The 26,975-nt window shown below is 39.9% G+C and overlaps 1 protein-coding gene across 1 annotated transcript in view; it reads left to right on the top strand.

The window, feature by feature from the left end:
* The window catches only part of LOC137652376 (propionyl-CoA carboxylase alpha chain, mitochondrial-like), an 83,307-nt gene extending 60,435 nt beyond the window's left edge, over window positions 1-22,872 (top strand). The window contains exons 15-16 of the mRNA XM_068385746.1: window positions 15,739-15,844; window positions 16,682-22,872. Coding sequence (XP_068241847.1) covers window positions 15,739-15,844; window positions 16,682-16,797 — 222 coding nt within the window. The 3' untranslated portion in view covers window positions 16,798-22,872. The remainder of the gene's footprint in view (window positions 1-15,738; window positions 15,845-16,681) is intronic.
* The last annotated feature ends 4,103 nt before the right edge of the window (window positions 22,873-26,975 follow it).

The following is a 26,975-nucleotide window of genomic DNA, read 5'->3' as shown; positions in this document are numbered from 1 at the left end:
GGGACCATCAATCCCCGGGCTTCTACAACCGTCTCTTTCTTGTGGCCAAGAAGACAGGAGGTTGGAGACCGGTGCTGGACGTCAGCGCGCTCAACGCGTATGTCACCAAGCAGACGTTCACGATGGAGACGACGAAGTCGGTCCTAGCAGCGGTCAGGCAGGAGGACTGGATGGTCTCGTTGGACTTGAAAGATGCCTACTTTCACGTTCCTATTCATCCAGACTCCCAACCTTTCCTGAGATTCGTTTTTGGAAAGGTTGTCTACCAATTCCAAGCCCTGTGTTTTGGCCTAAGCACAGCTCCTATGGTGTTCACTCATCTGATGAGGAATATAGCAAAATTCCTACACTTATCGGACATCAGAGCCTCCCTCTACTTAGACGACTGGCTGTTGAGAGCCTCCACGAGTCGTCGCTGTCTGGAGAATCTCAACTGGACTTTGGACTTAATCAGAGAACTGGGTCTGTTAGTCAACATAGAAAAGTCTCAGCTCATTCCCTCCCAATCCATTGTGTACCTGGGAATGGAGATTCGGAGTCAGGATTTTCGGGCTTTTCCATCGGCCCCCAGGATAAGCCAAGCCCTAGAGTGCATCATGAGCATGCTGAAGAGGAGCAGTTGCTCGGTGAGACAGTGGATGAGTCTCACAGGGACCCTTTCATCACTGGCCCTGTTCGTCGAGCTAGGGAGACTCCACCTCCGCCCTCTTCAATTCCATCTTGCAGCTCATTGGGACAAGGGTTCGACTCTCGAAGCAGTCTCTATCCCAATCACCCAAGAGATGAAGACCACTCTCCTGTGGTGGAAGAACAATCTCCTTCTCAGGGAGGGCCTATCGTTGGCTTTTCAGACCCCCAATCTTCATCTCTTCTCAGATGCATCGGACTCGGGCTGGGGTGCGACCTTGAACGGACGGGAATGCTCGGGAACGTGGAACGAGGAACAGGGATTACTCCACATCAACTGCAAGGAGCTACTAGCAGTTCATTTAGCCCTGTTGAACTTCAAGTCCCTCCTGCTAGGCAAAGTGGTGGAGGTGAACTCAGACAATACCACAGCCTTGGCTTACATCTCCAAGCAAGGAGGGACCCATTCGAGGAGCCTATACGAGATCGCAAGGGACCTCCTCATTTGGTCAAGAGGTCTAAACCTCACTCTGGTCACGAGGTTCATTCAGGGCAATATGAACGTCTCAGCAGATCGCCTAAGCAGAAGGAATCAGGTCATTCCCACGGAATGGACCCTCCACAAGAGTGTGTGCAACAGACTTTGGACCTTGTGGGGTCAACCTACCATAGATCTGTTTGCCACCTCCATAACCAAGAGACTTCCGCTGTACTGTTCCCCTGTTCCAGACCCTGCAGCAGTTCATGTGGATGCTTTTCTACTGAACTGGTCCCATCTCGACCTTTACGCATTCCCACCGTTCAAGATAATAAACAAAGTTCTGCAGAAATTCATCTCGCACGAAGGGACACGGCTGACGCTGGTTGCTCCCCTTTGGCCTGCAAGAGAATGGTTCACAGAGGTACTTCAATGGCTAGTCGACATCCCCAGGACTCTACCTCTAAGAGTGGACCTTCTACGTCAACCTCACGTAGACAGGTTGCACCCAAACCTCCACGCTCTTCGGCTGACTGCCTTCAGACTGTCGAAAGATTCGCTAGAGCTAGAGGCTTTTCGAAAGAGGCAGCCAGCGCGATTGCCAGAGCAAGAAGGGTTTCCACTCGTAGAGTCTACCAATCTAAGTGGGAGGTCTTCCGAAGCTGGTGTAGAGCCAATTCAATATCCTCTACCAATACCTCTGTGACCCAAATAGCTGACTTCCTTCTACATCTTAGGAATGAGAGATCCCTTTCAGCCCCTACGATTAAAGGGTATAGGAGTATGTTGGCTTCAGTTCTCCGCCACAGAGGTTTGGACCTTTCTTCCAACAAGGACCTTCAAGACATTCTTAAGTCTTTTGAGACGTCTAAAGAGCGTCGTCTATCCACTCCAGGCTGGAACCTAGACGTAGTCTTAAGGTTCCTTATGTCACCTAGGTTCGAACCTCTCCAGTCAGCTTCCTTCAAGGACCTTACCCTCAAGACTCTTTTTCTCGTCTGCCTTGCAACAGCTAAGAGAGTCAGTGAGGTTCATGCCTTCAGCAAGAACATTGGTTTCACGACCGAATCTGCAACATGTTCTTTTCAGCTCGGATTCCTAGCAAAGAACGAACTTCCTTCACGTCCTTGGCCTAGATCGTTTGAAATACCTAGCCTCTCCAACATGGTAGGTAACGAACTAGAGAGAGTTCTTTGCCCTGTCAGAGCTCTCAAATATTATCTTAAGAGGTCTAAACCTATTCGAGGACAGTCAGAAGCCTTATGGTGTGCCATCAAGAAACCTTCGAGGCCCATGTCCAAGAACGGGGTTTCGTATTATATAAGGCTTCTGATTAGAGAAGCCCACTCTCACTTAAAGGAGGAAGACCTTGCATTGCTGAAGGTAAGGACCCACGAAGTAAGAGCCGTAGCTACTTCGATGGCCTTTAATAAAAACCGTTCTCTGCAGAGCATAATGGATGCAACCTATTGGAGGAGCAAGTCAGTGTTTGCATCATTTTATCTTAAAGATGTCCAGTCTCTTTACGAGAACTGCTACACCCTGGGACCATTCGTAGCAGCGAGTGCAGTAGTAGGTGAGGGCTCAGCCACTACATTCCCTTATTATTATTATTATTATTTGCTAAGCTATAACCCTAGCTGGAAAAGCAAAATGCTATAAGCCCAGGGGCCCCAACAGGGAAAATAGCCCAGTAAGGAAAGGAAAGAAGGAAAAATAAAATATTTTAAGAAGAGTAACATTAAAATGAATATTTCCTATATAAACTATGAAAACTTTAACAAAACAAGAGGAAGAGAAATTAAATAGAATAGTGTGCCTGATTGTACCCTCAAGCAAGAGAACTCTAACCCAAGACAGTGGAAGACCATGGTACAGAGGCTATGGCACTACCCAAGACTAGAGAACAATGGTTTGATTTTGGAGTGTCCTTCTCCTAGAAGAGCTGCTTACCATAGCTAAAGAGTCTCTTATACCCTTACTAAGAGGAAAGTAGCCACAGAACAAATACAGTGCAGTAGTTAACCCCTTGAGCGAAGAAGAATTGTTTAGTATCCTCAGTGTTGTCAGGTGTGTGAGGACAGAGGAGAATCTGTTAAGAATAGGCCAGACTATTCGGCGTATGTGTAGGCAAAGAGAAAGAACCGTAACCAAAGAGAAGGATCCAACGTAGTACTGTCTGGCCAGTCAAAGGACCCCATAACTCTCTGGCGGTAGTATTTCAACGGGCGGCTGGTGCCTTGGCCAACCTACTACCTCATAAATCCCATAACCTTTTTTAACCTTTCTCTTGAATGCTTTTATTGTTGTTTTTATGGTTGTTACGGTAGGCTAAGAAGCCTTCCGCATCCTTTTGATTTGGCGGGTGGTCTATTCATTCTTGAGAAGCGCCTGGGTTAGAGGTTTTGTAGAGGTCCTTTAGTAGGGGTTGCAACCCTATATACTTTAGCACCTTTGGGTTGATTCAGCCTCCAAGAGGAACGCTGCGCTCAGTAAGGAAGACGAACTTAAAAAAGAGGCAGAGTAACGGTTCAATTCGACTTCCTTACCAGGTACTTATTATTTCATTGTTATTTGAGATAACTGTTATATGAAATATGGGATACTTAGCTATCCTTTAATCTTGTACACTGGTTTTCACCCACCCCCCTGGGTGTGAATCAGCTACATGATTATCGGGTAAGTTTAATATTGAAAAATGTTATTTTTTATTAGTAAAATAAATTTTTGAATATACTTACCCGATAATCATGATTTAATCGACCCTCCCTTCCTCCCCATAGAGAACCAGTGGACCGAGGAATAATTGAGGAGGTGTCAACAAGAAGTACTTGAGTACCTGGCCACAGGTGGCGCTGGTAAGTACACCCCCTTCTAGTATTGTGATAGCTGGCGTATCCCTCCATAGAATTCTGTCGGGCAACGGAGTTGACAGCTACATGATTATCGGGTAAGTATATTCAAAAATTTATTTTACTAATAAAAATAACATTTTACAAATTTTATTGTTCAATTGATTAAGTTTTTATTCCTCTAACATATTGAATTATGTGAAGCAGTATAAATGTTAAGATTTTTGTAATCCAGGGCCACATTGGCATTAGAGGAAAAGAAATTGCTATCAAACCCACCAAAGCTTAAACTGTGACCAGATCTAGTACAGTATGGCTATTCCCGGCATTGATCTTTAAATATTTTAACACCCTTCCTCATTCAGAAATAATAAATATTTTGTAATGATGAATCTTATACTAGAAAATTTTAAAAAATTTTTGTTGAATCATTACATTCTTCACTTCGGAGAGTGCCATGTTGTTGTACTTTGGTCTTGCCTTTGATTTTGACATGTTCCATTTGCCCAGAAAATACAATATATATAAACTTCAACAGTAGCCAGTAATTTTTTTTATCAAGTAACTTTTAACCAGAAACAAATAGCAAGTCTGAAAACATAGCCCTTGATGAAAACTGCCATCCTCAAGATTGTCATTTTATCCACTCATTATATTCTGATTTACAAATTGATAAATAAGATCTCATTTATTTGTTGAAAGCAAAGCCTCTGCATCCAATCTTATAGAAATTAAAATTGTTGACTTTGGGGTCTAGCTGAAGTATCTAAAAAAAATTTAATTCAGATGATAATTTGCTCCTATGCATTCATAAATCTTTTGTCAGCATTTCTTCAGCGTAGCTGGAACGATATTGAAATCGTTAACGATGTAATCAATGATTGGCGGTGCACACAAGCGAGTAGCCCTGCTCAGTTGCTTATTGAAGACACTTCACTTTTGTCTTCAATTGCAACAGTTATGGATGTACTTCTACAATCTAACCAAAAGCTTTGATCTTTTTCTTTTGTTTTTCAAAAGTGAATGCTGGAATGCTGGCTTTTGATATTGGATGTGAAGCAAAAGATCTGTACTTGCCTGGAAAAGGGTGACCACTGCAACTGGTTTATGGCTTAACTGCCTGTAGAACTATACTTTCTCTGCACTTCTTGTAGGTAAATAATTTCTTCCAGTGCATTGGCAAGAAATGTATGTTTTGAAGGGGAGGGAGAGAGTTAAGCTTTTTCAATATTAATCTTACCCGATGATCATGTAGCTGTCAACTCTGTTGCCCGACAGAAATCTACGGTCGGGATACGCCAGCGATCGCTATACAGGTGGGGGTGTACACAACAGCGCCATCTGTGGTCAGGTACTCCAGTACTTCTTGTCAACACCACCTCAATTTTTCCTCTGTCGTGCCACCGGCTAGACCTACATGGATACGCTGTTGATTCTGGAGTTATTGTTCATGATTTGGTGATGTATTTGCTCTAGAGTTTAGCCTTCGCTATTCAGGAAGCTTTATCATTAGCTTAGCAAGTTTTTGGAATTAATTTGATTTAATTTTGGTGACGAAGAGAGTATGAACTCTCTTTCACTTTTAAATGGCTGACCCTTCCCTTAGACGGAAGTGTTGGTGTCGAAGAGAGTATAGACTTTCTTTCTTAATTTTGCTTAACAAAGTTTAGATTTTATGCTATTTTAATGTTTTTGAAAGAATTTCTTTGATAGTCTCGTACTGTTTTCAAAGTTGAACTAACGTTTTGTTTTGTCTCTGCAGTTGTTGACGTTCAGAACGTTCAACTTGCGCTCTATCGTTACGATAGAGAGAGAGTATTCACGGTTTCACGTTGCAGTAAGAGTAAACCGATTCTAGCGATTTGTTCATTCTTTCTTAGCTTAAATGGTTTTAATTCTAATAAAGGAACTTTTTATTTGGGAAATCTTTCAGTTTTTTTTTTTTTTCCTTTAACAATAATATGTTTTAACGATATATATAATTGGGCTCATCTCTCAGGTTCTAAGTCAAGAGAGAGAGAGAGAGAGAGATAGAGACGGAGGGAGAGAGAGGAGGATTAACGTTTCGTTCAAGCGAGTAACGTTGTTATCGTTTTTGCTCTTCTCCCTAGTCTCTTTAGGGGAAGAAGTTAAACGTTTCTAGAGTTTTATTCTTGTTCCCAGGATTTATGCGGTGAGAGATTTTAAACGTAGTTTATTTGATCTAGTGTTTAGTCTCGTTTCCAGCCACTGAATTATTTATCTTTCATTATGTTTTTCTGTTACATTGTAATACTGTTTTCGCAATTACTAACTTTTAATGAAGGATAGAATTGCGTGTTTCAGGTACAAACCACTTAAAGTTTCGAGTTCAGTGAAATAAGTGCAAACAGAAAATCAAAAGTGATAAAGTGATAAGCGCAAAGTGTTACAGTGTTGCGTTCGAGGGTTCGTCTGTTCGTGCCAGTTGTTCGCCTAGTCTGGGACCTCTTACAAGCTCCCAAGCCCAGGGGAGAAGTAATGTCGAAGGACTTATGGGTTCATCAGGCCTTGATCGACGAACAGACTTTTCCCTCCTTGGTTTCGGGTGTATCCAACTCACGTAGCCGACGTGATCACCCCACCCACACAAAGACGAGAGAGCCCATTTATTCCTCGTCTGCGGAAGAGGTTTCTCGCAGAAACCATGGACCAAATCTTGCAGCTTTTAGTGCAAGTCGGTCCCTTCCGCGCAAGTCCAACTCCTAGGTGTAGCCATTAGCACTGGGTCAGTTCGGACTTGCTGCAGTACGACAACTGCACACCTCCCAGAGAGGCAAGGTGGTACCGCAACAGGCAGTAACTCCGTCTGTTGCCGCACCAGCTGTTTTAGACTCTCAGTCTCAACGGACAGTAGCTCCGTTTGTTGTTGTCTTTCATAGACCCTAGTGGTCCATGCTGCAGACTATACAGTCTCAGCTTGCTCCTTCGTACAGGAGTATCATGCTGGAAGGTTGACAATGTAGCCTGTTAACCTACAACCCGCCGAGGTTGTGCGCTCAGCAGATACTGCGGCTGCCTGCTCCCACCCTCCACCTGTGAGAGCTCCACCTCCGATGCGCAGTCCACCCTGCCAGACGCATGTTCTTGCTGCGCCTCCTGCTTTCATGCGTGAGTTGCCGCATCGGGAGTTGCCGGGTTCCAGCACTATGAGGCAACCTCCTCAACCCATGAGGCAGGAGCCTCATGCTATGCGGCAACCTCCTCTTCCCATGAGGCAGGAGCCTCATGCTATGAGGCATCCTCCTCAAACCATGAGGCAGGAGCCTCATGCTATGCGGCAACCTCCTCTACCCATGAGGCAGGAGCCTCATGCTATGAGGCATCCTCCTCAAACCATGAGGCAGGAGCCTCATGCTATGAGGCATCCTCCTCAACCCATGAGGCAGGAGCCTCATGCTATGCGGCAACCTCCTCTACCCATGAGGCAGGAACCTCTTGCTATGAGGCATCCTCCTCAACCCATGAGGCAGGAGCCTCATGCTATGCGGCAACCTCCTCTACCCATGAGGCAGGAGCCTCATGCTATGAGGCATCCTCCTCAAACCATGAGGCAGGAGCCTCATGCTATGCGGCATCCTCCTCAACCCATGAGGCAGGAGCCTCATGCTATGAGGAGCCTCATGCTATGCGGCATCCTCCTCTACCCATGAGGCAGGAGCCTCATGCTATGCGGCAACCTCCTCTACCCATGAGGCAGGAGCCTCATGCTATGCGGCAGTCTCCTCAACCCATGAGGCAGGAGCCTCATGCTATGAGGAGCCTCATGCTATGCGGCATCCTCCTCAAACCATGAGGCAGGAGCCTCATGCTATGCGGCAACCTCCTCAACCCATGAGGTAGGAGCCTCATACTATAGCATGAGCCTCATCCCATGCAGCATGAGCCTCATACCATGCAGCATGAGCCTCATCCCATGCAGCATGAGCCTCATCCCATGCAGCATAAGCCGCATGCCATGCAACATGCTCTGCATACCTTACAGCATGCTCTACATACAGCATGCTCTGCATACCTTACAGCATGCTCTGCATACCTTACAGCATGTGCATACCTTACAGCATGTGCATACCTTACAGCATGCTCTGCATACCTTACCGCATGCTCCTCAGGCACACATCTTTGGTTGTTGCCAACTCACAAGACTGTCAAGCAGTTTCATAACGTTGCCTTCTGGTCTGCTGCTTTTGCACCAGTGAAACCATCACTGAGAGAACTTAGCTTTTCTCGAATATGGTTCCTGTAGATGAGAAAGTGCTATTCTCCCTCCTTCTGATATTCCCTTGAGGACTCTGTCATTTGGAGAGGAGCCTTAAGCTGCTTAGCCTCCTATGGATTTTTATTTAAGCATAACATGCTTCCAGGGAGGGTAATGGTTCCGCTTCAGGCGCTAACCCCGTCTGTTGCCACACCTGCTCCCATAGACCTTGAGCTTTGTTGCAAGACATGCAGTCCAAGCTTAGTCCTTGTTAGAGGATTTTTTGTTTACGGAGTCAGTGTGTCACTGGGAAGACGTTCAACAACCAGCAGAAGTGACTTGTTGTGACGCAGTGCGGCTACCTCAGCAACCCGATAAGGAGTTGTCTGTACGACCCAGACAGTCTAGACAGTTTCGGGTTGTCGCTGTACTTCCTCGCTTCCCCATGGTTGACAGTTCACAGACTGTGCAGCAGTACCATGATCTTGTGTCCGGCTCCGTCAGACGACTGGCTTTTAAGAGCTCCCACAAGTCGTCGCTGTCTGGAGATTCTCAGATGGACTATGGATCTGACCAAGGAACTGGGCCTCCTGGTCAATTTTGAGGAGTCCCAGCTCGTCCCATCCCAGACCATTGTCTACCTGGGTATGGAGCTTCAGAGTCGAGCTTTTCAGGCTTTTCCGTCGGCCCCAAGGATCTACCAAGCCCTAGAATGCATCCAGAGCATGCTGAGAAGGAACCGATGCTCAGTCAGGTAGTGGATGAGTCTAACAGGGACATTTTCATCGCTGGCCCTGTTCATCGAGTTAGGGAGACTCCACCTCCGCCCCCTTCAGTATCATCTAGCTGCTCACTGGATAAAGGACATGACGCTAGAGACGGTCTCAGTTCCTGTTTCCGAAGAGAGGAGGTCTACTCTCACGTGGTGAAAGAACAGCTTTCTTCTCAAGGAAGTCTACCTTTGGCTGTTCAGAAACCCGACCGCCGTCTCTTCTCGGATGCATCAGACACGGGCTGGGGTGCGACTTTGGACGGACAGGAATGCTCGGGGACATGGAATCAGGAGCAAAGGACACTTCACATCATTGCAAGGAGCTGTTGGCGGTTCATCTGGCCTTGATAAACTTCAAGTCCCTCCAGCTTAACAAGGTGGTGGAGGTGGACTCTGACAACACCACAGCCTTGGCTTACATCTCCAAGCAGGGAGGGACTCATTCGTGGAAGTTGTTCTAGATCGCAAGGGACCTCCTCATCTGGTCAAAAGATCGAAAGCTCACGCTGGTAACGAGGTTCATTCAGGGCGATATGAATGTCATGGCAGATCGCATCAGCCGGAAGGGTCAGGTCATCCCCACAGAGTGGACCCTTCACAAGAATGTTTGCAGCAGACTTTGGGCCCTGTGGGGTCAGCCAACCATAGATCTGTTCGCTACCTCGATAACCTAGAGGCTCCCGTTGTATTGTTCTCCGATTCCAGACCCAGCAGCAGTTCACGTGGATGCTTTTCTGCTGGATTGGTCCCATCTCGACCTGTATGCATTCCCGCCGTTCAAGATTGTCAACAGGGTACTTCAGAAGTTCGCCTCTCGTAAAGGGACACGGCTGACGTTGGTTGGCTCCGCTCTGGCCCGCGAGAGAATGGTTCATAGAGGTACTGCAATGGCTGGTCGACATTCCCAGGACTCTTCCTCTAGGAGTGGACCTTCTACGTCAACCTCACGTAAGAAGGTACACCCAAACCTCCACGCTCTTCGTCTGACTGCCTTCAGACTTTCGAAAGACTCTCAAGAGCTAGGGGCTTTTCGAAGGAGGCAGCCAGAGCAAGGAGGACATCCACTCTCAGAGTCTATCAGTCTAAAGGGGAAGTCTTCCGAAGCTGGTACAAGGCCAATGCAGTTTCCTCAACCAGTACCACTGTAACCCAGATTGCTGACTTCCTGTTACATCTAAGGAACGTAAGATCCCTTTCAGCTCCTACGATCAAGGGTTACAGAAGTATGTTGGCAGCGGTTTTCCGCCACAGAGGCTTGGATCTTTCCACCAACAAAGATCTACAGGACCTCCTTAGGTCTTTTGAGACCTCAAAGGAACGTCGGTTGTCCACTCCAGGCTGGAATCTAGACGTGGTCCTAAGGTTCCTTATGTCATCAAGATTTGAACCTCTCCAATCAGCCTCTTTTAAGGACCTCACATTAAAACTCTTTTCCTCGTGTGCTTGACAACAGCTAAAAGAGTAAGTGAGATCCACGCCTTCAGCAGGAACATAGTTTTCACATCTGAAACGGCTACATGTTCCTTGCAGCTCGGTTTTTTGCTAAAACGAGCTTCCTTCACGTCCTTGGCCTAAGTCGTTCGAGATCCCAAGCCTGTCCAACTTGGTGGGGAACGAACTGGAGAGAGTACTTTGCCCAGTTAGAGCTCTTAGGTACTATCGAAAAAGGTCATAACCTTTACGAGGACAATCAGAAGCCTTATGGTGTGCTATCAAGAAGCCTTCTCTTCCAAGGTCTAAGAACTCAGTTTCTTACTAATTCAGGCTTCTGATTAGGGAAGCACATTCTCATCTGAAGGAAGAAGACCTTGCTTTGCTGAAGGTAAGGACACATGAAGTGAGAGCTGTGGCTACTTCAGTGGCCTTCAAACAGAACCGTTCTCTGCAGAGTGTTATGTATGCAACCTATTGGAGAAGCAAGTCAGTGTTCGCATCATTCTATCTCAAAGATGTCCAGTCTCTTTACGAGAACTGCTACACCCTGGGACCATTCGTAGCAACGAATGCAGTAGTAGGCGGGGGCTCAGCCACTACATTCCCATAATCCCATAACCTTTTTAACCTTTCTCTTGAATACTTTTTATGGGTTGTACGGTCGGCTAAGAAGCCTTCCACATCCTTGTTGATTTGGCGGGTGGTCAATTCTTTCTTGAGAAGCGCCGAGGTTAAAGGTTGTGATGAGGTCCTTTAGTATGGGTTGCAGCCCTTTATACTTCAGCACCTAAGAGTCGTTCAGCATCCTAAGAGGACCGCTACGCTCAGTAAGGAAGACGTACTTAATAAAGGCAGAGTAATGGTTCAAGTCGTCTTCCTTACCAGGTACTTATTTATTTTATGTTATTTTTGAATAACTAATAAAATAAAATACGGGATACTTAGCTTCTTTGTTAACATGTATGCTGGTCTCCACCCACCACCCTGGGTGTGAATCAGCTACATGATCATCGGGTAAGATTAATATTGAAAAATGTTATTTTCATTAGTAAAATAAATTTTTGAATATACTTACCCGATGATCATGATTTAATTGACCCACCCTTCCTCCCCATAGAGAACCAGTGGACCGAGGAAAAAATTGAGGTGGTGTTGACAAGAAGTACTGGAGTACCTGACCACAGATGGCGCTGTTGTGTACACCCCCACCTGTATAGCGATCGCTGGCGTATCCCGACCGTAGATTTCTGTCGGGCAACAGAGTTGACAGCTACATGATCATCGGGTAAGTATATTCAAAAATTTATTTTACTAATGAAAATAACATTTTTCAAAGGTCGGTCTTGGCAATGCCCAAGACGACACCTAGGAAGTCTTTCACCTCTTGTTTTTATCATTGAATGCACATGCTACTATGGCTTCTTTCTATATGTCCTTGGATCGGTCCAAGGGGAATATGCAGTGGGTACAAGGATTTCTCAGATCCGTGCCGTCATGTTTTTCAGGATTTGCTTGTGTGTGGAGTTCCCCCTGTTTCCTTGCAGATTGCTGTAACGAGTTTATCCTAAGGAAGGCCTGAATTTACTCAAGTGTGGCAGGTAGGCCCATATTGTCTATTGTGAGGGAGCTGGTAGGCAAGTCTTCCTTGCCTCGGGTATCCCCAATGCCAATGTTTCTTGAGGTGACGTTTGTAATTTCAGGTGTGGGTGCAGCAGTGAAACCAGCGACAGTGACTCCAATGCCGATGTACCTATTGGTGAAACCCTATTTGGTCCTCAAGCGCATATGTACTGTTAAGGCCCACTGTCCTGTAAATATGCCAGTGCCTGTGAAAAAGAAGGCTCCAGCATAAGTTAGTACCTTGACTAAAGTTGAATCTAAGTTGACTCTGATGCTTAATTGTCAGTGTTTGTTGCCCTGGTGCCTCGTGTTACCCCTGCTGTTTTAACCCCTGATCTGGTTAACCCTGTGTCTGGGGTTCCAGGACCTATAGGTCCTTCCTGCTCTGTGTATGTAACCTTAGCCCCTGCGTCTGTGTTGCAGGCTCCAGTGAGTGTGCCTTCCACTTCCTCTGTACAATGCATCTCAGTCTTGTGGTTCATGTTAGGGTAACCAGTGCGGTTTCTCCCCTGGGGGAGCTTTGTTGTCGATGGTCGCTTAGTGGAAGAAATTTGCATTCCTCTTCCCACTTCTACTTGTCTGCCTCCTCTTCTACTTTTAATTCTGATGTGCCATCTAAGAAGTCAAAAAGGTCCAGGGAAGCCAGTGGTAGCCATTAGGAGAGGGCTCCCTATGACACCAACACTCTTGGGGATGGGTGGGATGGGGACGATGCCCTAATATTCCATGGTCCCATGCTTCGTTTATTGGAGCCATAGCCCTAACCAGGTAGCTAGGTGAGGCAAAGGTGCACTGCCATATGTACCTTCTATCAGAAATATGTTGGAGGAGCTTGGGCACTCTTCTTCATCAGATAAGAGTTTTCCCCACTTGTAGAGATGATTCTCTGGATCAGGTAACACCTTTCAGAACAGTTAGCAAGTGCACTGCAGCACAGGTGTCCTACCATAGAGGTATAATTGCCTTTCAGAAAATACTCTCCTGGGTATGAGCAAGTGACTTGACCACACTTGTCAAGGTAGTAGAAAACACCTACCTTTTGAGGAGCTTTAGCAGGCAAGGAAGCATTCTTCATTCCAATCCCATGCAGCAACGCACAACTACTCTTCGGATAGACCATACTCATCAGGATTTAGAGCACGCTCATCACCAAGGGCATGCATTCCTCATGGCTCATAAGCAGTAGGGGAAGACCCCACAACATCAAGATAATGGAGTAAACTAACAGACGCTGTCATCCATATAATCCTTATGAGAAGTCTCAAGTACACCCTCCATACCCCAAGATCTCCTCAGCCTAGGAGCATGGGATGAAGTCATTGTCTGGAAGAAGATTCCAGGAAGTTAAGGCAGAAAAGAGACTTTCATTCTCTATGACCTCATTGTAGGTTCTTTCTTATAAAAGAAACCACCTATACTAAGAACACCTCAGTCGAAAGACAATTGCGACACAGCAGAGTAAGCCATTCGTAGGTACAGCCCCTTAGGCAGTTACCTAAGGCGAATGGGGACCAGAGAATTCACCTCAGGCCTCAAGATACAGTCCAACCCGTTATACTTCAATGGACTTCAGTCTAGGTTTGGTCCTTGGCCCAGATAAAACCTAAAGCAGTGTAACAGAAGGATTTGACTCCACCACCTATGAGTGGGGAATCGTTAGAGGCAACAGACCACTACGACAGATGCTTCTTTGTCTTGTTAAGGCACCAAGATGCTATCTGAAATGCGCTCAACCCTTCAAACCACAGCTCCAAAATCTCTCTTAATGGTACAATGAGGTGTAAAGTAAGTCTCAGAGAACACCATCTTCTGGCTTTGAAGCATAATGACCAGGGTGCAGAAATTTTGAGCCAATAATGACATGCCAGAACCATCCCAAAATTGCGCTCATGAAATCAGTGAAGTAGGCGCTACTGTAGCCTTCAAAAGGAACCTGCCAGTAGGGCAAGTTTTGGAGGCAAAGAGTCTGGAAGCACCAGATGACTTTCATAGCCCATTACCTTAGGGATTGTACCCATGTCTTTCAATACGTTTTTTTCTTGGAATTGCAGTAACTACTTAACAAGGAGTGTAGCAGACTTAGCTTCTCACAGGACAAGAAGCATCATCATTGTAGTAAAGGTTGCGGATCAGTCTAGGGTAAGAGCGAGAATGTCTGGCCTTTTTCCTCTTTTCTTTCCATCCCTGGTGGTGTAGCAGTTGCTGAAGTGGTTACTGATGCAGGTAAGTACAAGTAAGATCTCCATCCTTTTAATATGGGGGAATGTACTGTATATAAATGTAAACCTGTTAATCTAAGAAGTATTAGCTTTATATTCTTACATGTTATCCCAGTGTGTATAAAGATTCCTAAATTGACCATCTACCTAATAGCAGAAACCTAAATATATTAGGTAAACCCTGCACCTCTTTTCGTTTGGATACACCAACATCTCAGATTTTGCACAAGCCAGTTTGGTCATAGAAACTTCTTCCCTCCTAAGGATAAGTCTCCTATCAAAGTAAGTGATACCTCTGGATACGAAAGTTTCTGCTTACGAAAAATTCAGGATACGAAAAGTGATACAAAGATTTTTATGCCTCAGTATACGAAAAAAATTTTAGGATACGAAAAGCTTACGAGATCCCAACTCGTCGCCGAGAGTACAGTACCTTTTTTTTCAGGGTATCAACCCTTAATTTAGGTGTACAGGTAACAATACACCTTCACTGATCCAAATGCTTTACATACAGTACCGTAACTTTTTTACAGTAGTAAAGAAAATGGACCGTTTTCTTAGGGCTTGGAGGGGATAACTATGCTATAACTACATTATTGAATAATCTCATGGTGGTTTCTGGAATGGATTAGGCTGCTTTTAAAGGTTGGGTTAATTATTGAATGATAGAAATGGCTGCATTGCATGTTTATCACTACAGTTTAGCGTGTTTATGAAAGAAAAGGTGACTTTTTGTAAGGCTTGGAACGGATTAGGCTATTTACATGTAAAACGTGACTCAGGATTCGAAACCGTATCCTGAACGGATTACTTTCGTATCCTGAGGCATCACTGTACAAGGGTTGTATCCATTTAGGAAGAAACCACAAATCTATTAATAATTTTTAAATTTTTCTAACTACACAAACCCGAGACCTTTATCTCGACTTGCCACCTCAATCCACCTTGTAATTACTTGGTGAAGGTCAAAGTGGCTACTCGGTAATCCCGTCAAGGGACAGGGCTTCTCCGCCACCTGCTAGTGACTACTGATACCTTGTAAAACTTTAACAGTCGATTTTCTAACTTAGCTGAATTTATACTCCTAAGAAAGGATTCGTGTGTGAATAGTTAGAAAAAATCAAAGTTAATTTTAGAATTTGTAAATTTTAATAGCTATACAAACCTGGATCCTTTAAAGACAAACTTCGTATCTCAACCATCTCTCTCTGTTCTGAGCCGAAGGTCAAAAGTGAAGTCTTCAACAGGCATCTGGGTGCCTGGGGCTACTTGCCTATGTACACCCCCTGTTGTGAACTACTGTACATTGTTGACAAATGCAATAGTATTCCCTATTTCAAAGGACTGAAGCTTGTATTGCAAGGAGAAATGCAAACAATGTTTACATTTTTTGTAATTTTTGGTAATCATTATAATTATCTTGAAAGATGTATCAATCTTATTACTTTAGTATTGAATGTTCAGGTATTGGTATGTAATGAGTTATTTTCAGCCTCTTAATTGTTTCTTGTTTAACACAGGTTGATATGAGCAAACAGGTTATGTCCCCAATGCCTGGTTTGGTGAAATCAGTAGCATGTGTGCCTGGTGATATGGTTGCAGAGGGACAAGAAGTTTGTGTTATAGGTATGATATTTTACTGTTCTGTTTCTAGTTTTAAGAAATATTCTTTACTTTAAATTTCTGTCACTTTAATGTTAATTACCAAATATTGTTTTTGTACAGTATTAAATATATTGCTTTTTAATATTGTATTTTGTTTCTTAAACTATGGAGAGTAGACCATTAACTGTAGAAGTTTTATGTGTGTAGATTTACTTATACACTGAAAGGTCCCCTGAAGTAGGCTTTGAATTTGAAGGTTATCTAGAATTTTTAGATTGATGGGGGGTTGGGATGTAACATCACCTTTTATGAGTTGTAATTCTAATGCAGGTTACTGTCTTGTCAATTAAAGAATCTCTTATTAGTTTACGTTTATGGTAATTTTTTTTTACACATTTATGCTTATTGATGAGGAGGCTTTACTGAGAATAATTATTTGACCTTAATCTGTAGCATTTAGTTAATTGTAATTGATTCAAGGAAAGAACATCTATATTACTTTTTTTACCATCCATACATGCATTCTTTTCTCAGTCTTCCTTACTCCCATTTCCCTTAATTTTGTAACTCTAACTAACATTCACCTTTAAAAATTTTTCTTTTTGTAAACACTGTTAAACTCTTTCACCAGTCTTTGTTGCTTGTCATTACAATACCAGTCAACACTCTATCACTTGCTAACATCAGCTATTCCATCCTCAATGCCCAACTCCTTTTCCTTGATTTAACACATTGTCCTGAAATGAGGCTTATTAGGTCGAAGGGCTGGTTTAACTATCATGCTAACTGTCAGCATTACTATATAGCTATGTAGTTAAATTTATAGAATTCTAAAATCTATTCCTTTGATTTTAACAGAGGCTATGAAGATGCAGAATTCTCTTGCAGCAGCTGCAACAGGCAAAGTGAAGGCTGTTCATGTAAAGGTTGGTGATACTGTGGAAGAAGAACAAGTATTAGTTGAGCTAGAATAGATATTTTCATGTAAATAAACTGTTTAGTGTAGAATTTTGTGATAGATAAGAAAGTGCAAAGCCTTAATTGATTTGAAAATACTATAGTAATTAGATATTGACACTTAATTCAAATTTAAATTAACAAAATATCAAATATATTTAATTCCTTGGTTAATTATTTAAATGGATTCTTTTTTTCTCTTTCAAGTTTACTATGAATGTTAGGTTTTAATAACATAGAAAATCTCTGGTACAGGGCACTTGTGATTTGATTTCTGTAGTTGTCTGAAAGAAAATACCTTTGAAATGATATATTTTGTTCTTACTGTAGTCCATTGAACATATACTTTAGAATAGATATGATGTACATTATTACTAAGCCATGATACTACAGGTATGTGAAAGAAAAGGATACTGATAATGTTTGTGGTAGTTTTGTACTTAGGCATAATTTTTATAAAATACTGTATTACAATTCAAGTGACTCTTCTGATGCTATAAAATCCAATGCTATATTCAGTTGTTATCCACGGAGAACCTGAAGATTTTTGAGGGTACGTATCATTGAAATTTTGCAAGTCCTGTTATCATCTGATTCACTCATTGCCAAATTTCTATCAGTTTTATATCCTGCTGAGCTGATTAACAGCCCATGTTGGTTAAACTGAAAATCACAGTAAAAATTTTATCCTATTATGACCTGTTAAATTTTTCCTAACTGAAGTGCATATAGTAATACTAAATCTTTGATAATTCAAAAACCTCATGCTAGACCTGTCTTGCATTTTCACATATTTTTTGTCTTCCATTTATTGTTACCCCTTTGAACAAAATGTACCATGATGTGGCAATTAAGAAATTTTCCTATCAACCAACAGTCCTGATTTAGGAGGATCTATTATTTACCATAGAAACAGATCGAGAGACCAATTGACAGTGTCTCTCTAAGATATAAACAAGAGCTGTATTGGAAAGTAAAAGTTTTCTTACCCCCATAGGTTGTCAAATTTTGAATGATAAAGATAATATCAAGAATTAATAAAAGTTTATTCAATTGACATGTATTTTATCTCAAGGATATTAAGAGTGTAGTTGCTTCTTTCAAACTATTCTGGAAGAGTTCTAAAGTCAAGCCACCATGTCTACTTGATTTTATTTAGTTTTGTTTTATTAATGAAATCGTATATTCTTATTTTCGATTTGGTAGCAATTCAAATGAATAGAGATGAAAATGTTAATTGATAGGAATTCCTGTAGGGTTTTTAAATGAGTACAGTATTGGGCTTTATGATTCTAAACAAAGAATATGAGGAGGTTAAGTGTAAGACATAAAATATCTTTTTCAATGCATCTGAAAATTGTTATTAGTACTGTACCCTCAAAGTGAAGGCTCTTCCATAACTATTTAACTTTTTGTAATAAACGGTTGTCTATGAATGTCATATTTAAGCAGAATATTCAACTTCATTTTGAAGTATAACATGGATTTTAAATAACATATTTTTACTTCATCAATAATTGTGCCTCTGCCCAGCTTAAAAAAACCTTTTTCCTACCACAATTTCCTGGTGCACATAAATAGATTATGGTCAAATGCCTTTGTTCCACAGAATCTTGTTTTGTGGAGTAAATTACCTCCTGACCAATGATACCTGTCAATTGAGTTATCTTGAAGTATAGAAAATATGTACTGGGGTGACTTTGCTATATTTTATACAACTTCAAACTTATGTATGCCAAGTATGTTCTAATAACTACTTGTGAGAGATTTTTCTCTCATTCTAGATCTAATACCATGGTATAATTAGAGATGAAATTGGAGAAACCATGTGCTGTAGTGTATTTTAGATATGGTTTATAGTAGAAATGGTTTAGTTTTTTATTTTGTTTTGAATGTCTTTCATAATTGTCTACTTATGCTTGTAGTTCTACAGAAAATATTGTGCTGACCGACAATGTCGAATAATATAGTAGAAATGAATTTTTCTCAAATTAAATTTGTGAATTTTCAAGGAAAATCCATCTTTTGACTTTTGTAATGAAAACTTGTACAAACAGTTTACCAAAAGTATTTGGCCCCATTTTGATAGTTGTAGAGATTTATTTTGTTCCTAGATTTATTTTCATAGATATATTCTTTAGTATTTTATTTTTATTTCTTGAATTTAGAGTACCGGTAGGTCAATTGCTATGAACATCATATTTTTGATATTACATTATAACTTTTAGCAACTGCAATAATTCACAATAATTCAGTTCTTTTCACTCCAAAGATGACATCACTGTTTTTCTTCAGACAAATGTATTTATCTTAAATGTATGGTACACTCAAGGGAAGATTTTATTAATGGAAATTTTCAGAACCTGTAATAAAGTTTTTGAAATTTGTTGCATTAAATGCATATGAAATGTTATTTAAATTTATCTATATATAGCACTTATCTTGTACATTATTTGCTGATATTTTAAAATGTATGATATTTGTGAAATACTGTACTCGAGTCCATAGGTTTGCAAATTATGAAACTTCTTTATTCTTGGTGATTTAAAGGTAGTAAATGTTTTTGTATTCAATAGTAAGAAATGAAACCTCTCCATGCATCTATGCACAAAAGATGCTTATCAAGAATAGATGTCTATTTTTTTAAGAATATACTTGTAAAATGTAAAAGCAAGATAACTACAAAATAGAAATCCCATTTGTTTTGCAAGCTTCTGTAGATTAAGCAAATGGTTTTTTATTGCAGCAGTGTGGATAAGGTTTTATATTTTTTATTTTGACTATATCTTTAACCAAGTAAAAGAATATCAATGGCAATGATAATATTACACCCAAAAGGTTGTACTGAAGTGTTATTGGGAAAGCTTTTTCTTTCAAGATTAAATGCTTGCCTGATTAAGTTACTGCTCAGACACCCACTTGGTTAAAAAAAAAAAAAAAAGATGTTCGGGCCTGTTTTCTTTAAGTAGCCTCATTCGTTATCTTGCTTTGTTTTGGCATGTTTATTCGGAGCCCTCTAAAGTCTGATAACAGTTTAGAAATATAAAAGATTATAAAGTAAGTTTTGTTTACAAGTACAAGTCATTACTTTTACTGAATGAATTTCTGCTATATCTTGATAGGAGATCAGTAAAATGTTTACCAAAGAGGATGGTCTAGTTTGATGTCCTCTAGTATTAGAAACATCATCCTAAGGGAGTGTGAGCCCTTGCCCTCTACCATTTCATCAGTTTTCATGATTATAGTGTGCCTGGTACATGAGGAATAATGAAACATCAAAGTAACCATTTGATTATTTAAAAAATGGATCTTTGCTGTACTCTAATTTCAAAAAACTTGTTTTTTAAGAATGAAGAAGTGATGTGAAATTTAATACTACTTCATTTGACCTTTCTGTTGTTGAAGAAAGCTAAAACTTAATTTCGGTACTATCAAGAAAGGGTTATGGGTTGGTCTTGTAACATGTACTTGTATAATCTCTGAGGTTATTTTCATTTCATAAAGGATTGTGTTGAAATATTCTAACTATAACTAGTTGAAATTGTTTGAGTAAACTAATAACATTTCATTATGGGCCTGAACTGGGCATTAATGGGACTCTTCTTTGGTTTTACCCAAAAGATTAGTACGTGCAGGAATGGTAAAGGCATCTATGAGGTAGGAATGGTAATTATTCCCTTGAAGGCTACAAAGTTTGAGGTAACATGGCAATACACTGACCTTCAACCTCTGTAATAAATCACTTTAGCTGAAAGACTTTGTCATAAAAAGTAGGATGATGGATTTTATCTCTTAAAAACTAGTGTGTAATTTGAAACAGTTTATACAGAACCAAAGTAAAGTCCTGCTCTTGGATGAAAAATTTTTTATATATGTATTTTTCATGTGTAGATCCCAAATGTGACATATATCTTCAGGAAAGGACAGATCCATACTTTTAATGGCTGAGACAGAAAGCTGAGATTCCCTGAGAAGAATAAGGTTGTTTAATAAAAAAGTCTGTAGTATCAAGACCTCCCCTAAAAGTAGTCTTGGAATTGTGCCCACTTTACTAAATGAGATTTGCAACGTTTGATCTAGCAATTTTCAAATCCTGTGGACCTCCTCCTGATAGAAGACTATATCCCATGAAAGCATTTAAAGGCAAGCTGATGACACATAGGCAAAAGATGTGCTGCAGATATCTGGTATTTTTGTGAGATGGTTAGTAAAAGTCTTGAAAGCCTCAGTTCATGAGGTATGCAAGACTGAAAAAAAGAAGTAATGAAAAGATAAGGGAAAAAATACTGGCCTTTCAGTAAGTGATGGAGAGTAGGAATGAATTTTAAGATACACAGGATTTTTTTCAGGTTGAAGAAGTTTCATGACATTTGATATATCAGTCAGTTTAACCAAAACTGCTGTGATGGGTGTGATGGCAAGTGTTATTGTGTGAAGCAAAATTTATGCAGCTCTGATTTCAATTGCAAGATTGCTGTACAAACATAGCCAAGTTATGTAATTGGAGAAAATATATTGTAAACTATTATAAGGCATGACAGCCTAAAGAACACAATTACAAACTTGCTGTGTCTGAGTAATTGATGCAAAAAGATCAATCTTATTGGAACTCAGGATGGAATAAATGGACTCATCATTAGAATATCTCCCGAATAAACAGTACTTTCAAATTGAATGACTATGCAAAGCAAAATGGGAAAAAATATAATTCATAATGCCACAGAAAAATGCAACATACTGTCAGTAGAGTTGGTATACAAAAGAAGTGAACCAAATTGATGGGAAACATAAAAATTGAAAGAAAATTGTCTGTCTAAACTAGATGAGTAACACAAATCCACATCAAATGCTAGAAATGTCTTGATTTATCTGTTGTGGGTTGTGAACTTGTGTGAAAACCAAACAGAATACAATAGAAATTATTATATCCAGAAGGCAAACTTTAGGTTAAGAATAGGTTCTTTTACCAGGCTAAAAAATAACATAGATTGTAACCATTCTTGCCATAAATTTGCCAAACAGAGTACTTTCACTGATAATCTGACAATAAGAAAATAAGTAATTTTATCAAAGAATTTGTCAGACTTGCTTGATAAATGCACTTCTTTTAGAGGGAGGACCTACACCTATGTGTGTGCAGTGGGAGTGTCCTTGCCCTTAAAACATGTTAAAATATTATCATGAACACTGTTCCATGCCATGTACAAGAACTTTTCAACAAAAGCATTGGGGACATACTAGGTCCTAGTATGGATATTTCTAATGTCATGGGTTTGCAAAACAAACTTCTACAATTTAATTTAAATATGGTTGGTATATCACAATGCTATTTTATACTTATGTATTTAATTTATTATTTTTATGAATGGTTACATGCATATCATGTATGCAGTTGCAGAACTTTTAATTGGGAATTTTACTGAATTCTTATATTTTTGGGGTAAAATATTTCTATATCAATTTTATTCCGTTTTTCATAACTTCATTTCATTACAAATTCACTGCAGCCCTGAATGACCACTTGGGTCCCAGTGTGTGGCATTAAGCATAACTTCTATATTCCGTGCCATTTCAAAGGGAAAACAAAATTTAGAGGACAAGGAAGTTTAGTAACATACACAGAAAGGTAAATGAAAATGAGTGAAGACTAGTGAGGAAGTAAAATAGATGCCTGTGAATTGTAAAGAACAGATGAAGTAAAACTGAATTCTTGGGGGTAGAGCAGGGCATAGACCCTGCCTTTTGTTGCTCAACAGAGGAGTTCCACTAGACACTTTGTCATGTTGGTAAACATTGTGTTTGATTACCTTAGCATTTTGGTGTAAAACTGCTGAATTGTAAATAATGGTTCACCTTGTATGAAATACATTTAGTTGTATAACAAGATATTATAACAATAGTTTAATGACCAGCTATGTATGTACATGATCTTATATCTTGCATCTCAAATTTTATGTTCAAAGGCAATCTTGACAGCCTGTTTTACTAATTAATATGTACAGTAGATATATTTATATATTTTGGGTTTAGCAATTAGTAAATGTTGTGACATGAATGGAATATAGATTTGTAGAATAAAATAATCAAAATTATGCATTTGTTTTATTGGAAATACAGAGCTTTCTGTAATTTTGATAGAGTCATGATATACAATTTTAATGAAAATAATATACTGTAGTTTTTACTTGTTTTCATATTATTATTGAATGTTTCTAAACAATGGACACCCATACCTTATTTCCATACTAGCTATGATTCTTCAACATCTTATAGTAAAAGGAAATATACCTAAGCTATATTAAGTACCTTTTATACTAGATTTATTGGAGTCTTTTATATGAAAAGTACTCTGAATCCTTCATGACATTCTTCACAAATGTGAAAATCAATATTACTGTACTGTGATTGCCTCTTAAGATGTCAGTGTAACTAATAAGGCAAATATTCATTACCAAAAGGTTATAGTCATAAATCTATCTGGTTCAAATGACATTGTTAAGGTGGAACATTACAGAAACTAGTATTATACTGCTATAAGTTTGATATACTTGTAGTAAAATCATATACTGTACAAATACCTGTACCACCAAAAAAGAGGTTGACTTTCTTGCTGTAGTGAGTTTTACATTTTTAGTGTTACCCCTCAAATTCATAACTCCTTGTTGCTTTATGGGGGGATGATATGGACAGCTACGTACATCAGATATTATTATCTTACAGTCCTTAGTCAAATAATCCAAGGCTATGTTACCTTTTTTCTTATTTCCAGTTGTGATTGATCCTGGGTTAGCGAACTTGATGCAACACTGAAAATTATTTGATTAGTTTCAGACCAGGAAGGATAGTTTGCCCCACAGCTTTGGATGTGATCTTAACAAACTTATTTCTAAATACTGTGTTATTATTATTATTATTTTTATTATCATTATTATTATAATGAAAGTTTCTACAAAGGTAGGAAGCATGTGTCAGAATAGGAAATGAAGTGAGCAATTGGTTTCCGGTGAGAGTGGGGCTGAGAGGGATGTGTGATGTCGGCATAGTTGTTTAACTTGTATGTGAGAGAGGTGAATGCTCGAGTGCTTGGACGAGGATTGAAACTGATAGACGAGAATGATCATGAATGGGAGGTAAATCAGTTGTTGTTTGCATAGGATACTGTACTGGTTGCAGACTCGGAAGAGAAGCTTGGCCGATTAGTGACAGAATCAGGAAGGGTATATTAGAGAAGGAAGTTGAGAGTTAATGTGGGTAAGAGTAAGGTTATGAGATGTACGAGAAGCGAAGGTGGTACGAGGTTGAATGTCATGTTGAATGGAGAACTTGAGGAGGTGATCAGTTCAAGTACTTGGGGTCTGTTGTTGCAACAAATGGTGGAGTGGAAGCAGATGTACATCAGAGAGTGAATGAAGGATGCAAAGTGTTGGGGGTAGTGAAGGGAGTGGTAAATAATAAAGGATGAGGCATGAATGTAAAGAGAGTTCTGTATAAAAAAGTGACTCTACCAACTGTGATGTATGAATCGGAGTTGTGGGGAATGAAAGTGATGGAGAGACAGAAATTGAATGTGTTTGAGATGAAGTGTCTGATTAGTATGGCTGGTGTATCTTGAGTAGATAGGGTTAGTAACGAAGTAGTGAGGGTGAGAACGGGTGTAAGAAATTAATTAGCAGCTAGAGTGGATATGAATGTGTTGAGGTGGTTTGTTCATGTTGAGAGAATGGAAAATGGCTGTCTGCTAAAGAAGGTGATGAATGCAAGAGTTGATGGGAGAAGAACAAGAGGAAGGCCAAGGTTTGGGTGGTTGGATGGAGTGAAGAAAGCTCTGGGTGATGGGAGGATAGATGTGAGAGAGGCAAGAGAGCGTGCTAGAAATAGGAATGAATGGCGAGCGATTGTGACACAGTTCCGGTAGGCCCTGCTGCTTCGTACGGCCGCCTTGGATGACATGGTGGTAGCAGCAGTAGGGGATTAGACGTTATGAAGCTTCCTCTGTGGTGGATAACGAGGGAGGGTGGACTGTGGTACCCTAGCAGTACCAGCCAAACTCGGTTGAGTCCCGCGTCAGGCTGGGAGGAGTGTAGAGAGGAAAGGTCCCGTTTTGTTCATTTGTTTGATGTCTGCTAACCCCCAAAATTGTGAGAAGTGTCTTGGTATATGGATGGATGGGATTATTATTATTATTATCATTATTATTACTATCATTATTATTATTATTATTATTATTATTATTATTATTATTAGCTAAGCTACAGCCCTAGTTGGAAAAGCAAGATGCTATAAGCCCAAGGGCTCCAACAGAGAAAAATTGCTCAGCGAGGAAAGAGAATAAAGAAATAAAAATGAGAAATAATTAATAATTAGTAAAATATTTTATAAACAGTAACAACATCAAAACAGATATCAATTAAACTATAAAAAGACTTGTGTCCACCTGTTCAACATAAAAACATTTGCTTCAAGTTTGAACATTTTAAGTTCTACCGGTTCAACTACCCGATTAGAAAGATCATTCCACAACTTGTCACAGCTGGAATAAAATTTCTAGAAAACTGTGTAGTATTGAGCCTGATGAAGGAGAAGGCTCGACTATTAGAATTAACTGCATGCCTAGTGTTACAAACAGGATGGAACTGTCTGGGAAGATCTTAATGTAAAGGATGATCAGAATTGTGAAAAATCTTATGTAACTTGCATAACGACTACATCATGGAGCTATTGTAGCCTATTTTCTGATAGCTATAATAATAAAGTTAGTCATTGCACCTTATTTGATAGGTCTCTCTTATTGAATAGGAATCCACAAAAGGGCACTGTAACAAGACACAACCCATGCTGGTACTCAAATTTAAAACTCATGTTCATACATTACATTATTTATAAAGATTTCGGATCAAAATATGAGAATGATCTGTTCTTGAGAAAAGCTAGATTGAAAATATATATTGACCATGCATAATGGCATACTTATGTGTTTCACTTTAGAACCCTTTTAAAAAACAACAACGACCAAGTATAAGTCATTAAAACTTAGGGAATAGTGAATGTCACAAATATGAATAATTTGAGGCACCAATGAATGCAGAAGAGAAGGAAGACTACTAGACGTTTGAATAAATCATGTGGAGGAAAAATTAGAAAATTGAACTCCTCCAAATCACAAATGAAATATGAATGGCTACAATGAATTTAGAAAGATTAGATAGTCCACTACTATGGTAATCATGACTGAGTGGCAAGAAATTTAATATTCGGATATATAAGTACCCAGGATAAGAGATCCGCATTCTAAAATCCATATTGTACAATAGTAATAGACTTTGTTCAATGGAACCTCAGTTTAAAACTTGAAGGAAATGTTTCTGTGAAAAAGCCAGCAAAACATGCAATTACTGAACGTTGGGCTGAGGAACAATGGCTCAAAAAATACCAGAAAAAACACTTTTCAAACATTTGCAGCACTCTTTTTTCGACTTACCACATGATCAAAAGTAAACAGAGTTAGAGACAGTTTTTAAGATATAGGGAAATTTATGTCAATTGTTTTGCAGTTGATAGTTGAGCACTTTATTTCTAGACCAACTAGGCCTAATCAAACTTTTGCGAGTATTTGGGTGAATGAGCAAAATGTATTCATTATAATCATCAATTCATCATAATCTCATACACCTATTGATTCAAAGGGCCCCGGTTAGATGCCACCAGTTGTCTCTATCTTGAGCTTTTAAATCCATACTTCTCCATTCAGCCATGTAGACATGGGTCTTCCAACTCTTCTAGTGCCTTGTGGAGCCCAGTTGAAAGTTTGTTGAAATAATATATAGATGATCTGTAACTGGTATTGTAATGATACCATATATTTTATGCACAGAAATATAATAGCTATAGCGGTCATCACATAAATTCAGTCATTATAATGGCTTAAATAGGCAGCCAGTGCGACTCAAACATTGTAAAAACAATCTTATCCCGAGGTGTGACAACGTTTATTAGTATTACACCTCAATTTAGTTTATTTTATTATACTATTTTAGATGAATCATTATAGACTGAGTTGCAATAGTTCACGAGATACAAAAGCATTGCACAATATATGTAAACAATTTATCTTCGAAATCATTGTAGGCTCCAACACAACGTTTCTGGAAAACACCTGATATTATCAGATATTTTACTGAGATCTTCACATGGGAAC

This window comes from Palaemon carinicauda, chromosome 13 (assembly GCF_036898095.1).
Source record: "Palaemon carinicauda isolate YSFRI2023 chromosome 13, ASM3689809v2, whole genome shotgun sequence".
Taxonomy (NCBI): Eukaryota; Metazoa; Arthropoda; class Malacostraca; order Decapoda; family Palaemonidae; genus Palaemon; species Palaemon carinicauda.
Note: the sequence above shows the minus strand (reverse complement) of the source record. Positions and strands in the feature narration are given on the sequence as shown.